Raw genomic sequence first — 14,166 nt, 5'->3', positions numbered from 1 at the left:
CTTGCCCAATATCATAGAATTGGTAAGTGACAGATCAAATACTCCTATTTGAGTGCTATGACTCTAAAGCCAGCATGTTGCCAGCTATATTCTTATTGGCCTCCCAGATCCCAGTCACCCAGTCAGCACCCAGCTTCCCCTCTCCCTCCACCCTGCCCAGCACTGGAGTGATGTTGGGGGTGGGGGGAGAACATTTGTGGGCTTGCAAATGCCTATACCAATGAACTGGGTTGGGTAACACAGAATTAAGTATTTGGAGAAGTTTGAGAATTAGCAGGAAAGGGAGAGTAACAAGAAAACAAGGCCTCTTCCTCTTGAAATGTTAGAAAGAGCAATGAACTCAAGAGTCAGGAGAAAGCAGGTGGACTGGCCCATGTGCCCCTGAGTCACAGTGCACAGGCTGTACAAGCCTTCACTTAGGTTTCAATTCCTTAAGGATAAAAATATGGGGGAGATTAAAGACCCTCACATTACAAAACTCTCCTTTGGGTCTGTAAGATAACGACCAACCTGGTAATGTGTGTGGAACAGAGGAGAGTAGATTGATGAGACCCCAGTTTCTATCTTCTCTGGAGGAAACCTTCCCAAACTGCATCTAGCCAATTACTCCTGTCTATCCTGCAAGTGCAGAGCTGTGCAAGGGCATGTGCTACATGGCTCCACACATACGTGAGTTGGCATCCTGCCTCCATCTCATTCTCTGAGTGTGTCCTCTGAATCTCCATTTCCTCGTCCGTGAAACAAGTATAATTACTATTTACCTGCAAGATACTGTTAACAAACATAGCTAATAGTGGCCAGAATTCAGTCCCAGGTCTATCTCTCTGATTCTAGAGTCCTAGCTCTTAGGGATATAGGAGATGTCCTGGGTCTGGCACACAGATGAGGAATGCAGAGCGGTTTCTGCATGGTTGAGGTCACAGATCCTTTGGAGAATCTGCTGAAGAAAAATGCTCATAAAGTAATGCTGAATTTGGGTGACCAGACCCCTCAAGTTCATCTCGGGGGTGGGGGGGGGGCTTCTGAACTGAAACCTCGAGTTAAGACTTCATGAGAAAATGGATGTGGAGGTGCCGGGAAAGATGACAGGCACAGACCATATACCAATGGCACCTGTCAAACTCGAAAGGACTCATCTGGATGTTCTAGGGTGCAGGGGAGGAGCTGGCACAGAGGGAGGGGGCGCCAGGGGGCAGCATGCGCTCACCTTGAAGAAGCCCTTGCAGCCCTCGCAGGTGCGCACGCCGTAGTGCTGGCAGGCGGCGTTGTCCCCGCACACGGCGCACGTGCCCTCGCCCGACGACGAGCTCCTGTTGGGGGGCGAGGGCAGGCTGGGGCTCTCGCCCAACAGGCTGGGCGCGGTGGGGGAGGCCGTGAGGCCCAGCGGCGGGAAGGCCAGGGCGGCCGCCCTCTTGGTCATCGGCAGCCCGTAGGGGTGACCCTCGAGCGCGGCGGCCTGGCTGCTCGCGGCCGCGGCGGCCACGGCTCCCAGCGGCAGGCTGAGCGCGGCGGCGGCCGTCGGGTCGTAGCCGAGGTGGTGGCCGCCGGCCGGGCTGGGCGCCGGCGGGTGGGGAGGCGAGGGCTTGAAGTGGAAGAGCGGGAAGCGCGCGCCCGCCACGGGGGGCACCGCTTTCATCGGCGGGTCCAGCAGCGGGCCCGACGCGAGGCAGCCTTGCGCCGAGGGCAGCGCGTCGTCCCACAGCGCCCCCGCCTGCGGGGGGAAGCCCGGCGTGGTGGGGGTGGACGGCGGGGACGGCTTGAAGTACATGGAGGTGCTGGGGAGCACCTCGTCCTCCCGGCCGGATGGGGGCGGAATGGATGGCTGCTGCGGCTGCGGTGGCTGGTGATGAGGGTGGGCGTGAGGGTGAGGGTGGTGGTGATGGTGGTAGCCGTGCGCGCGGCCCTCCTCCATCTTGATCAGGGGCCGAGGCCCCGACGGCTGCATTTGGTACAGGCAGGAGGGCTTGAGTTCGTAGTTGCTAGAGTAGCCTTCCATGAAGGTACTGAAGCTGGGCAGGGAAGTGGTGGCCGTGGCCGTGATCTCTGTACTGCCAAGGTCCATGGTGAGCTTGGTGTAGTCGGGGTTCATGATTTCCGGGGTGTATTCCGAGACATACGTCTGCGCTGCATAACTGGAACCTGGAGGCGAAGGGCTATACTGGGCTTGCACGCAGGGCATATCTGCAGAGACAAGGGAAAGAGTCTCAGAAGCAAGTCAGCACTCTTTTCCAACTAATAGGGCGCGCTGGATTCATTGCTCTCTAATCCAGGAGACAGAAAGTGACATCTTTCTCTCCTGTGGTGGCATAGATTGCAAGCCTGATGCGCCCTTCCGTCCTTCCTTCCTTTCTTCCGTAGGCTGAAAGCTGAATCCCTGAGCGTCAAAGGAGCCACAGGATGCCCAAGCCCGGCCTCCTGGGGGCTCTGTGTGCCCAACTTTAACCCCCCTGCACTGCTGGCCAGCAGATCTGGGAAATTTGCTATCTTCCCTCATAAGCCCATGGATGTTTTCAGAAAGTAGTTGAAATGGACTCAACCACAAGTTGGGGAGACAAAAAGAGCCAGTGACTGTCCTGTTGGTTTATTTTTGGGGAAAGAGGACACTGGGCCCCCAAGTCACACACATTGATTTATAAGCATGTGAGTTAGTTTAAAAAAAAAAAATAAAAGCATTTTACGTGGGCCTTACTGGCCAAGGGAGGCAGTGACATTCTAACATTTTATGAGTGCCAACAGAGGCTACCCACACATGCTGTGGTTCTCTTCTCCTACCCCTTCCCCACTCCTCCAAACTGGACCCCTGTTGATGACTTCAGCCAGCTAGGTGGTGAGGTGGGAACGTAGGCCTAGGAAATGGAATGGGGGAGTTTTCACCATCTGCAAAGAAAAAGATCAGCAGCTGCAAGAAAACACCCACCAAACCTGCTCTCTGACATAGTATGTATATATATATTTCCCAATTTTGACTAATAAACCAGATCAGTGACTGTTTTATGACAAGTTCACAACTATCATAATAGATACATTAGTGTACATAGTTTCTGATGTCTGAAGAATGAGTGGCCATACAAAAGAAGAAAGCAAATTTTTAATAGGTTTATTTTTTTTCTGTCAGCTTGACAAGGCTGAATCCTCAATGCGGCTTATATCTGGGGTGCTTACTATTATTCAGAGAGGTTGAATTGGATGAGGGGGCCCTGAGAATTATTGGATCTAGTGGGTGATTTATCTAATTATTTCCTTTATGGCTAAAAATGAATGGAAAATGGGTAGTTTCTGGTAGTTGGTTTTTCTGAACCAAAGAGTAAACCAGGTTTCTAACATCCATTTAAAGTCTATAGCACAAAAATGTGACTAATAGAAAAGTGAGTACTTCCCATTTCCTTTGACATCTTTCTTTGACACACATTTCCAAACCTGATTGACTCATATGTGTATGGGATGAAATCTTGACGTGAGAAAAGCTGTAGAGGGCCTGTTGGAAGAAGCAGTGGTGAGGAGAGGCCAGTTCATGCCTTGCTTTGACACGCAGGGCCTTTAAAACCCTCACTGAGTAGAAGTTAAAGGATTACTTATCTGCTGTTCAGTTATTGGGTTGAAAAGAATGGATAATCATGTAAAAGAATGAACACTGCCTGATGTGTCATCTGTTCTCCCTCTCCTCTAGGATTTCTCCATTAGTCTTTTCTGTCATTCTTCCATTGCCAACCCCTACCCAATGCTCTTTGTGTCTTTTGAAGTTTCTAGCTAGAAGAGGAGCTGGCAGGAACTGGGTTGTATTTATCTGCATATCTTTGGTATCTACATAGGCCTGGAAACTGGTATCTCTTCAACAAATGCATAAAGAGGTGTTACAAGCCAAACCTACAACCCTTATTTTATCCAACTGAAATTAACTCCTTGCTTTTCAGCTCAAATGTTTTCTCTTTCCCCTGAACGTCAACAATCCAAATTTCTGCACCCAAATGATTTAGGTATGAATACAATCAAAAATGCTTTCTATTGCTCTACGTGGTTCCGGGACACTTAAGTGCTTAAACTAGATGTAAAAGGGGAGATGTAAAAATGTTGAAATGTATAAGACCCTCATCTATTGATGTATGTATATTTTTCCTTAAAAAGTATTTTTTTTTTTTTGAGAAATACAGCGCTTAATTTGGTGGCTCTACTCTATAGCAACAGGGTGTGGTATCCACAGGAGCGTCGTGCAAGGAAGCCACCTGTGCTGTGAAATGCGCGGCCACCAGTCACTGTCCTGGCGCTGGGTTAGAGACCAGCCTGCCAGCTGAGGTGTGTGACTCCCCCACCTTCGCTCTGCCGGAGAGAAATAAAGGGTCGTGTCTTCAGACCTACCTGGAGGATATCTTGCGCGCTGAATGGTGGGGCTGGGGGTCTCTCCAGCAGAGGCTGAGAGTGTAGGAGGCGGGGATGTCTGGCGAGGCGAAGCTGCGGCGGCGGTGCTGCCCGGCTCCGCTGAGGGTCCAGTCTCCCGGCCGGGGCTTGACGGGCTGCGCTCTTCCACAGTGGTCTCTGCGGGCACCGGGAGAGAGGACAGAGGTCACAAGGAGACCAGGCTGGGGCACTGTGGCTTGGACGGGCGTTATTGGGCCACCGATAGAAATAGGGGCCTCTAGAAATGCTACGTTAATTATCAAGATTGCTAACGGTAAGGAAACAGAGCTTAAGGTGCCGGGAGTCCCTGGGCAAGAAGCCTCATACTGCTTTGAGGAAGCCGAGGAAAAGTCCGCACGCACCCCGCTCACCGCGGTTTTGTGACAACCCAACCGAGGCCAAAAAACTGGCAGCCTGTTATCGCCCAGAAATTGATCTCTCAGCCCCCACAATTGGTTCTGTGTTCGGAAAGCCAGGAAAAACGAAGAGAGGAGAACACTTGAGGAAGGAGTTCCGCCCAAATACCGGGGTCAGTGAGTGTGCACGAGCGGAAAATAGCCATTTTCCAATTCCACCCGCCCCCACTCCTGAAATACAAATTTTACACGTTGCATAGGAAATGCACATAGTCCGGAACGAATGCATGAATGCCCCGAGGAATTAAGAAAAGTCTGCGCTTTTCATTCTAAATGCTAATGCAGCTTCGCTTCTATTAGCCGCGAGTTTCTGGGGCCAGGGGTCAAGCAAACAAAAGGGCATGGTGGAAATAGGCCCATGCTGAAAGCAAGACTCCTAGGCGTAAGGCGTTCACGACTGGTGGTGTGGGCGGAGGGAGGCCCCTAAACCCAGCGGGCGGCATACCCCCGGGATAGGTGTCTTCAAGGCGCTGGGCCACCAGGCTGCCCGGAGGAGTCACATTCCAGAAGGCGCAGAGGGCGCCTTCGGACGAGCGTGTCCGAGGAGCACAGCCTCAGCGAAACTTTGGAGCTGGAAGCGCAGCTCCCCTGCCCTCGGGGAAGGATCCTACTGCCCCAAACTCTGGCCTATAGCGCCCCCTTAGCCCCGACCCACTCAGAGCTCGAGGAGAGGGAACCTGTAACCTGGAAAAACAGAAACCCAGACACCTCGGTAGTACGCGGGATGCGAGGGTCGTCTAAGTTTTGTTTCCCGCCGCCCGGGTGCCTCGGGGCTTCACTGCAGAGAGAGAGAGGTGCTGGAAGCCACCAGATCCGGAGGCGCTCGACGGCCTGGAAACTGGGGAATCCCTTGCCACCCCCACCCCCAGCTACTGCCTCAGCTGATCCTATGGAAAGCCTGTATTCGCTCCAGCACCGGCGAGGCGAATCTTGCCATCGCTGTAACTAGCGCTGCCACCCCCCCACCCCCAGCATCTTCAGTGGGGGTCTCCAGCAACTTCTCACCCACCCCTTCTCCAGTACCTGACCCCATCCCCACCCTTCCCCGGGGGATTTGAAGCGGTCTTTCTCCAAGGATCCGCCTCTCACTCAGGTGGGCGAGGTTCGCATCCCAAGGAAGGGTCTCCCTTCCAGCGACCCGCATTCAGGTGAAAGAACCACCCGGCCTTCCCTATAGCCCAGCGGAGCGCCCCACGGCTCTCCGCCCACCCCCCTAAACGGCCGGTTACCTAGGCAAAGCCTCCGCGCCTGGAAACACGTTCTGCCGCTCCAGCTCGCGGCCGCCGGCGCTGGGAGCACGGAGCCTTGGGGTTGTAAATTAGGAAGAAATAACTACCTCTGTCAAAGCCCCTTTCTTTCTCGTGGGCAGGCGAAAGGAACACCCCCGTGTTCCCCTCCCCGTGGTGAAGTGTGTGGAGGAAACCGTGAAACACACCATTGTGACCCGGCTCCTCCGCGGAGTTTCCAACCCCGGGGGAGCGGGGGCGGAGGTTGGGCGGGGGCAGGAGGAGTGGAGGAAGACTGACAGAAAGGGAAAGACAGAGCGAGATTCTCAGAAAGACCGAGGGAGAGGAGACAAACCACGGGGGAGAATTTCTGCGAGCGCACCGTCCCAGGGAAGGGGGTGGGCGGGGGCCGGGGTGGGGAGAGCGGGTGTGGTGGCTGCCCTATAGCTCAGGGAGTCTGATATTCTCATTAGGAGCATCTTTTTCAGCTAAGATAACTCGAATGACCTCAAACTTCATTCATCGTTGCCAAGCCTTTTCTCCCCAACTCGGTTCCATACACTATTTCTCCGCCGTGGGAAAAGAACATGCAGGACTGCATTTGCGCTGAAATGACTGACCGGCGTCCTGTCCCTTTCTCCTGGCACCCTCAGGCTCTGGGACAACCAGCCCGAGTTTTCTAATTACTAAACTCCTCGCAGCTCTTCTCGCTGGGGAATCCGGAGTCATAAATAAAAGGCAATCTTTCAAGAACGTTCTTTGGAATCACAGGACTAATGCCTTCCCTCTCAGGACTGCCCCAAGCTTCCAACAGGTTCTAGAAGTGCCTGAAGAAGTCACAGTCTCCGCAGGCTGTGCTCGCAAGACCGCACTCCGTTCTCACCGCTGTGAACTTTCATTTCTATTAAGAGTAAAACACCCGGAGCAACTTCTCCAAAGGCGCGAGTTCTGTTAACTCAGTGTAAAACGTGTCCTTCCCAAACCACCCCAAGGCCTGGAGGACAGGGACACAGTCCCCACGCGTGTTCGAGCGCGGGAGTCGGTGATTATACCCGATGATCTCCAAAAGGAAAAGTGTAAACCGGCCAGTCGGCGACGCCAGGCAGACGTGCCTAGAGGAGCCCCAGGCTCATTTCAATACAATAAGCCACATTCCTACAATTACGCCCTCTTTCCTGAGATCCTTGGAGCGCCTTTGCAAACTCCTGCTGCTGCGGTCCAGGCTCCTTCCCTCCCAAGCTTCCTCCCAGTCAACCAGCTCTGAGTCACCAGTAGGTATATTAACTTAGGCCCACCGGAGCCCCTATTTTCAAGCCTAGTTAAAAGGCAGGGAAATTACTGCTGTTCATCACCAGAGCTGCAACTCCCTGCCGCCGCGCCGCCGCCGAGAGCATCATTACCATGACAACTAGAGCCGAAATACCCTGAATTACATCGCTGGAGCAGCTACCGCACAAATCCCGGTCCTCCTCTTTGTTAGAGGCTCTTCGCCTCTTGGGGGAGTGGGCGGAGGAGGAAACCCACGAACTCCAGAGATCCCCACCAGTCCACTACTAGGGAAAAGTTTCAAATCACAACCCACCCGCAGCTCGGCGAGCCGGAGCGAGGAGGCGAGCGGGGAAAACCCCACACCCAAAGTTGTTAATTTCAGGCGCTGAGCTTCCCGGCGCGCCAACTTTTCAGCAAGTCCCGCTATTAACTGGGTGAATCTCATACGTACTTGAAAGCTGTGGCGGTTCCGTCTTTAGAGAGAGTTTCTAAGAGCGCTGCCCCGAAATCTGCACTGGGGGGAGTCACAGCTGCTGTCCCGGAAGGGCTGCGGTGTACAAGGCCAGCGGCTCCCGGAGGCGGCGAGCGGCTGGCAGGGGATGCTGCGATCCCGACTCATGGGAGAGCTCCGCCGAGGGGTTCCGCGGGCGTCCAGGCTCCGGCCGCGACCAGGGGGGAAGACACCGCTGCTGTTCCCACCTCCACGGCCACCGCCGGCGCTGTCAGCGTTGCAAAGTGAGCCCGGGAGGCGCGTCCGGCTGCTGCTCGACGCTGCACCGCCGAGGGCGCAGGGCGAGAGGGGTGTGAGCGCGCGGGAGAGAGTGGAGTGTGTGTGCGGAGCGTGTGTGCGCGCGTGTCTGTGTGTGCGAGTGAGGGAGCGGGTGTGAGCTTGTCTGTGTGTGGGGAGCGGAGGAGGAGCAGGAGCTGGAGGGGTGGGGGGCGGGAGGCAGGAGACTCCGCTCTCCCGGCTGCGCGTTCGCTTGCTCTCTCGGCACGTCATTTATGCCACAGGAGCCTAGCGGCCTCTCCATAGAGTGCTTGGAATGCGAGACGTCAATGTGACGCCATGGGACGCTACGTCACCCTCCTCCTCCCTCCCCTGGCCCAGCCGGTTCCGCGTGTGCGAGGGAGGGTGTGCGTGTGTGTGGATGTGCGCGCGCGCGCGCGCTCCCCGGCCAGCCGTATGGCAGCACAATGGAAACTGTTCGGCGTGGCCAGCCCGGGCCCCAGGGCCTTTCGGACCCGCGCTGCCAACTGCTTTGCAGCAGCGGGGCTCTCCCCAGCGCTCGTCCGCGTGAGGTTGCAGCTGCCCGCCCGCGGGTCAGGCGGGACCGCCCAGCTGTCAGGCTCGGGTGGAGCAGAGTTGGAGGAGCGCTGCTGGCGCGCCTCCGAGGCTGCCCCGAGGCAGGGAGCCAGGACGAGGGGGTAAGGGAGAGGACAGCTCTTCCGAAAGGCTGCGCTCCGCCAGCCAGCTTCTCCGAGTGACCTGGCAGTTGGTGCAGGAGTCAGGCGCCAGCCTGAAGACTCCCTGAGGTGCAGCTGCGCTTTCCTCAAGCAGCAGTTCTAAAGCTGTTTACGTCTCTCTGGCCCTCTGAGTCTAAGCTAATTGCTTTCTTCCTCCCGTCATTTGCTGGGTGCGTGTTTCGCACAGGGATGCAGATGGCTCCGGGAAGACAAGGTTTTATTTCTTAATACTCAAGGTGTGAGTTTCCTAACCGGACACGTGTAACCTCAGCGCACATCAGTCATCCACGCGGGCGCTGCAGCAGAAACCAATGTGTGTAAAACAAACACACGTGTTGAACAGCTGAGCGGGTCCGACTGTTGCAAACCCCACTCCCCCTCCCGTCAGAAATGGAACTCTCAACTCACACTTTCACTTTTTGAAAGTTGTAGACGAGCCTCCCCTCCCACCTCCCAAATTAAATATTTCGAAATCAATCAGCAGGATTTTATTAGTCAGCCCTCGCTTGGGAATTTGATCCGGTTTCCTGGGACCAGTTTTCTCATGAAATGGTGTGCAGAAAACCTGGGCGTCTGTGCGAAAGGGAGAACACTTTCTTCCTGGAAATGGATTTATGTGTGAATTTTGCAGAAGACAACACATTCATCAAAGGTTCCTAGTTCCAAAGGTTGGAGCTGAGTGAAAGCAACCTCTTTTAGAAATTAGTTTTTGAGGAAAAGTATTTGAGACCGGGCAGATAGACAAGGTCCCCGTGTAGTCCGCTTGAATCAGGGGTTACATTTTATTTTTTCACCTGTCACAACTTGCGTGTGTGCGTGTGCGTGTGGGTGTGTGTGTGTGTGTGTGTGGAGCAGCGTGGAGAGAAGGATCCCAAGTCAACAGCACAACGTTTGAGAATTCAAGAATGTTCGAGCTAGCATCAGAGACTAGAAAACAAAACTGTAAATATATATGTGTGTGTGGTATACACGCGCACGTATATCACGGATATATTTCCTCGCCTCCACTTGCACTTCAGAAAGGGGGGTGTGGAGAAGCGCGTGGGAGGATGCTCCCAAAGTTGACCCAGCGGAGAGCAGCGAGCTGCTGCGCTGCAGCGGGTTCCAAGCCAGTCTCGGAAGCAAGGAGGGCGCTGCTACATTGTATCCATTCAAAGTCTGGGGGGGTGGGGGACCGGGACCTGGAGCGGCGCGGCGCTGACGCACGCGAGGCGCGTGATTGACGCAGGCGAAGTTACTAAATTCGGCGCTTGGCCGGGCCCTGCCGCCGGCGCGCGCGGCAGATAGCAGAGTAGGTTCCCCTCGGTCACCCCCGCCCCTTCTCCATTCAGCGCGGCGCGGCGCGGGGCGGGGCGGGGCGGGGCGGGGCGGGGCGGGGCGCGCGGGGCGGGGCGGGGCGGGCGGGGCGCGCGGGGCGGAGCGGGGCGCGCGGGCGGGGCGGGGCGCGCGGGCGGGGCGGGGCGCGCGGGGCGGGGCGGGGCGCGCGGGGCGGGGCGGGGCGCGCGGGGCGGGGCGGGGCGCGCGCGGCCGCGCCGGGATCCGGCCGAACCAAATATAGTCGGACCTGGCTATTTTTAGCCGGACCTCGGGAGCGAGCGCGCCGCGTCAGGGGGCGCCCTGACCCCGCCGGGAGAGCGGAGGGGGCGGGGGCAGAGTCGCCATCTTGGACTCGGCTCGACCCCGACTGGTGACCGGCGACGCTGGGCCGGGCTCGGCGGCGGGGGTCGGGGTGAGTGGGTGTGAGTCCTGGGAGAGAGCGGGGCGCGAGCTGTGACGCGAGCGGAGGGTCGGGCGCGGGGTGAGGCCTGAGGGGGCGCGCGGCCGAGGGAGCGGGGCGCGCGACCTGCGGGGCGCGCGGCGGGGCCCGACGGTGATCCCCGCCCGCCGGCTGTCCCGGCTGTCCCCGCCGGCCCGCCACCCGCCCGCCCGCCCCGCCGGCCCCGAGTCGCGTGGGGGCGGAGCCGCCCGCGGCCACCACTTCCTGAGAGCCGGGGATACCCCTCCCGGACGTCACGGAGGAGCCGAGGCGGCGGTGGCGGCCCGGGGCTCATCCTGCACTTGCATCACGGGTGCAGCAGCAGCTGCTCTGCTGCTTTGTGGCTTTTTCCCCTGTTGAGTAACTGCTTTGTTAACTGAAAATACCATGACGGGCCAGTGTGATCACCAGCTCCAGACCTCAAAGAAAGTGAAGCTGTCAGGCAAGAAGAGGGAGACTCCCCCAGCCGGCTGCGGTGGTATCTGGTGGGTGGGTGTAGAGAAGCACTTGACAGTTTCCACGTATTACTTCTTGCCTAACTCTTCACCCCCAAGGAGGTTTAAAAATACTTTTATTTCCATGCTGTAAAAATTTAATGTGTTCTGCACCCCACCCATTCCCCCTTCAGTTTGAAATCTCATGCAGTACTGGAATCGCATAAAGCAAGAACCCTACAGTTAGGGACAGTTTTTAGGAAAGAGGACGTCTTTCAGTGAATTTATTGAATAAATCACTTTTCTAGATGTTAGGGTGTGAAAGGTTCTTGCCCACTCAAGATAGTTACACAGCTGCTAGCCAAGTTTGTGCATATGAATTGGGCTCCCTCAGTTTATAAAGAGATCTGTATCCTTACTTACCTTAAAAAAAAAAAAAAATCCTGGCTGAATATCTCCAGGTAAAAAGCTTTGCTGTCTGAGTGGGTGTGTCTTTCTGGACTTCGATGTTGGTTAATTCTGTGCTTCCCCCTCACTGCCTCTCTTACAGCCTTTCCTTCCTGAGTATCAGGTCACCAATCTTTGTTCCTTTACTGCTGTTAGACTGAGGGCTGTTGTCTGATTGCACTGAGCCAATCAGTGGGGTTAGTGCTTCTCTGGTAGGAAACTGGACTGACTGTTGGAAAGCGTCCAGTGCTCACTGATAAGTGACAACATTTTTGCAAAGAAAGGGAAAGTCGAGGAAGCACAGGCAAGGCTCTCTTACAGACTGGGACACCGCCCTCTGCGAAATCCTGGATCCCTAAATATATGCATTTTTTAATGGAAATGAATCATTCTCTTTCAAATTAGTTATCTTGTACCTTTTGAAGTTTGCTTTAGGCATAATATTCTGTATATGTAATACGACTATCTCAGTAACTGAAACTACCTTTTGGATGACTTAATATTAAGTGAAACTGAATAATTTATAATTAAATTAAAAAAATTGAATTAGAGTAGAATAAGGATACCTTATCTGTGAAAATGTCAAAAACTTGGTTTGGACCTTTATCTAGAAGAGGGACATTCATGTGTGGCCTAGTTTACACACACAAAGCGAAGAAAGCAGTTAGTTTCTGCTTTCGTGAAACGTATGGCAGCCAATCTGTTAAACAATTCTTTCTGTAAAGTAGCGATTACAGATTTACTGGATAATTACCTTTTGTTTTGATTGGTTTTGTAGGTGTAGTCTGCAAGCAAGCAAGCAAGTGCTTTCTCTTGGAAAGTAAAATATGAAAATTTGGGGAAATTTATTTATGTGTGATATAAAGCTATTGCTTTCACAAAGTGGGATTTAAAAATTGCTTTAAATGCTCTTCTGATTAAGCAGTGACATATAATCTTGTAGATTTTGCTAATATGTTAAGATGATAATCTTATTAATGCAAAGATTGGGTGAGGAAAAGTAAAATAAAAATTCCTAGTCAGTTGTTACTTATGGTGTCAGTAGGAAGGAAAAGTAAATGGTGTATAAATAAGTCCAAGTTTCTCTAGAAACTAAAAGTTCTGTACTATATTTAAAATATATTTAGTAACTTCATCAGAATTGATACTTAAGTGTACTGGTCTCTGGATTACTACTACTGTAGTAATTTTCTACCTGACCCACCTGCATATCATTTCTCCTTTACAATCCTCCCAAATCTTCCTAAGATAGTGAGATTTTGTTATAGCACTCTGGGACTCAAAAGCCTTTAGCAACTGGATGTTATCTCTAAAATAAAACCCCAAAGCCGCCACATCCTGGCCTATTTATTTCCACAGAATTTCCCTATCCTAGTCAAACTGGTATCCTTACTGTTCTTCCAACATCCTTTCACCCTCCCACATTTGTTCATAGTTTTCCTTTTTATGGCATTCTTTTCCCGGTCTCTGCTTGTTGGAATCTTACCCTTCCTCGAAAACTAGCTCAAGAAATGAGCACAGATTGTGCTTCAGTCTTTCATAAAATTCTTACTGTCTTCTTTTTGTGCTCTTGTGTGTCTCTAGCTTATTTCCTTCTCAAACTATAAGCTTCAGAAGCAGGCCTCCCACATCTTTGAAATTTCTGTGGCATTTTAGAATGTTCAACACAGTAAATACCCATAAAATATTCCATCAAAATTTGAATAGGAAGCAGCAATAATATAAGTAACAAATTATATGGAGTAGGACTTTCTTGGCATGAATGGATGTATATGCGATCATACATTAGTTATTTTCTTTACCTCAACTTTTATACTGCTGATTGAACACACCTTTTCAAGGTGCTTGCCACAAGCCCAGACAGCCGCATGGTGATACAAGAAAATTGTACTATGGCTTGTAACTGTCACATCAGTGTAGGAAGATTTGCTGATTTCTTTTTTTCCTGATAGACTTTTAGTTTGACTCCTCTTCTATCCTCTTTCTGCCTCGATTTGTATTTTCTCTTATGCTGCTGCTTCTCAGTAATGTACTTACTGCAGGCTAGTAAGTATTAACATCTTGAAAAAAATTTCTGAAGATTTTGAAAAACTGAGAACCATGACATCTATGTATAACCATTTAAAAATTCTTGAATTTCTTACCTTTTCCAAAGTATATTTAAATATATTTGTGTGACATTGTATATATGCAGAAGTAAACTGGGCAAAGAGATTTTTGAAATTAAGATTTATTAGAAGATTAGAGTGAGGCCCATGTGATTCAGAATATTACAATTAACTTTAGCAAGGAAAAAGTAATATAATAGATCAGGCTTTCTGTGTTACAGAAAATGGTAAAAACCTGAGGTGAAAAGATTACTTAATAGTATAAGTGCTAACAAGATTTTTAAATCTCATTAAATAGTATTTCTCCATTCATTAATAAATAACAGGACAGGCTGGCAGTCTGGTTACAGAGATAGTTAATTCTTAGTCATGTTTTGCCTAGTCACTGGTAAACTCTAGATCACAGTGATTTAGGGAAGAAAAGTTATTACTCATGTGGTAAATGAATTCAGGATATTGTTTATGCCTATGAAGAGCTGCATTTTAGTAAGAATTAATGAAGTAAATATCTCTTTCCACATTTAACTACATAACCCTTTACTGTCACCCAACTCTGCTGGGCGGGCGGAGTGGGGTGGGGGGGAGATTGCCTCACATTTACCAGTTCAGTTTCTACAGCATATTCTCCAAGAGTGGGATGCTGTATTACATGAA

The 14,166-nt window shown here is 52.2% G+C and overlaps 1 protein-coding gene and 1 long non-coding RNA gene across 6 annotated transcripts in view; one reads left to right on the top strand and one right to left on the bottom strand.

Annotated features, from left to right (window-relative positions):
* The window catches only part of NR4A3 (nuclear receptor subfamily 4 group A member 3), a 35,510-nt gene extending 30,980 nt beyond the window's left edge, over positions 1-4,530 (bottom strand). The window contains exons 1-2 of the mRNA XM_037494091.2: positions 4,354-4,530; positions 1,208-2,181 (exon numbers count right to left, since the gene is read on the bottom strand). Of these exons, the coding sequence (XP_037349988.1) occupies positions 1,208-2,179 (972 nt within the window). The 5' untranslated portion in view covers positions 2,180-2,181; positions 4,354-4,530. The remainder of the gene's footprint in view (positions 1-1,207; positions 2,182-4,353) is intronic.
* A 5,905-nt stretch (positions 4,531-10,435) lies between these two features.
* LOC119231862 (uncharacterized) overlaps positions 10,436-14,166 on the top strand; it is a 310,536-nt gene continuing 306,805 nt past the window's right edge. For all 5 annotated transcript variants that reach the window (XR_008549417.1, XR_008549420.1, XR_008549418.1 and 2 more), the window contains exon 1: positions 10,436-10,496. This is a non-coding gene — a long non-coding RNA (uncharacterized LOC119231862). The remainder of the gene's footprint in view (positions 10,497-14,166) is intronic.

The sequence above is a fragment of the Talpa occidentalis genome, unplaced genomic scaffold, assembly GCF_014898055.3.
Source record: "Talpa occidentalis isolate TD23 unplaced genomic scaffold, MPIMG_talOcc4v2.1 talOcc4.7, whole genome shotgun sequence".
Classification (NCBI taxonomy): Eukaryota; Metazoa; Chordata; class Mammalia; order Eulipotyphla; family Talpidae; genus Talpa; species Talpa occidentalis.
The sequence above is the reverse complement of the archived record's forward strand: the minus strand, read 5'-3'. Positions and strand labels throughout refer to the sequence as shown.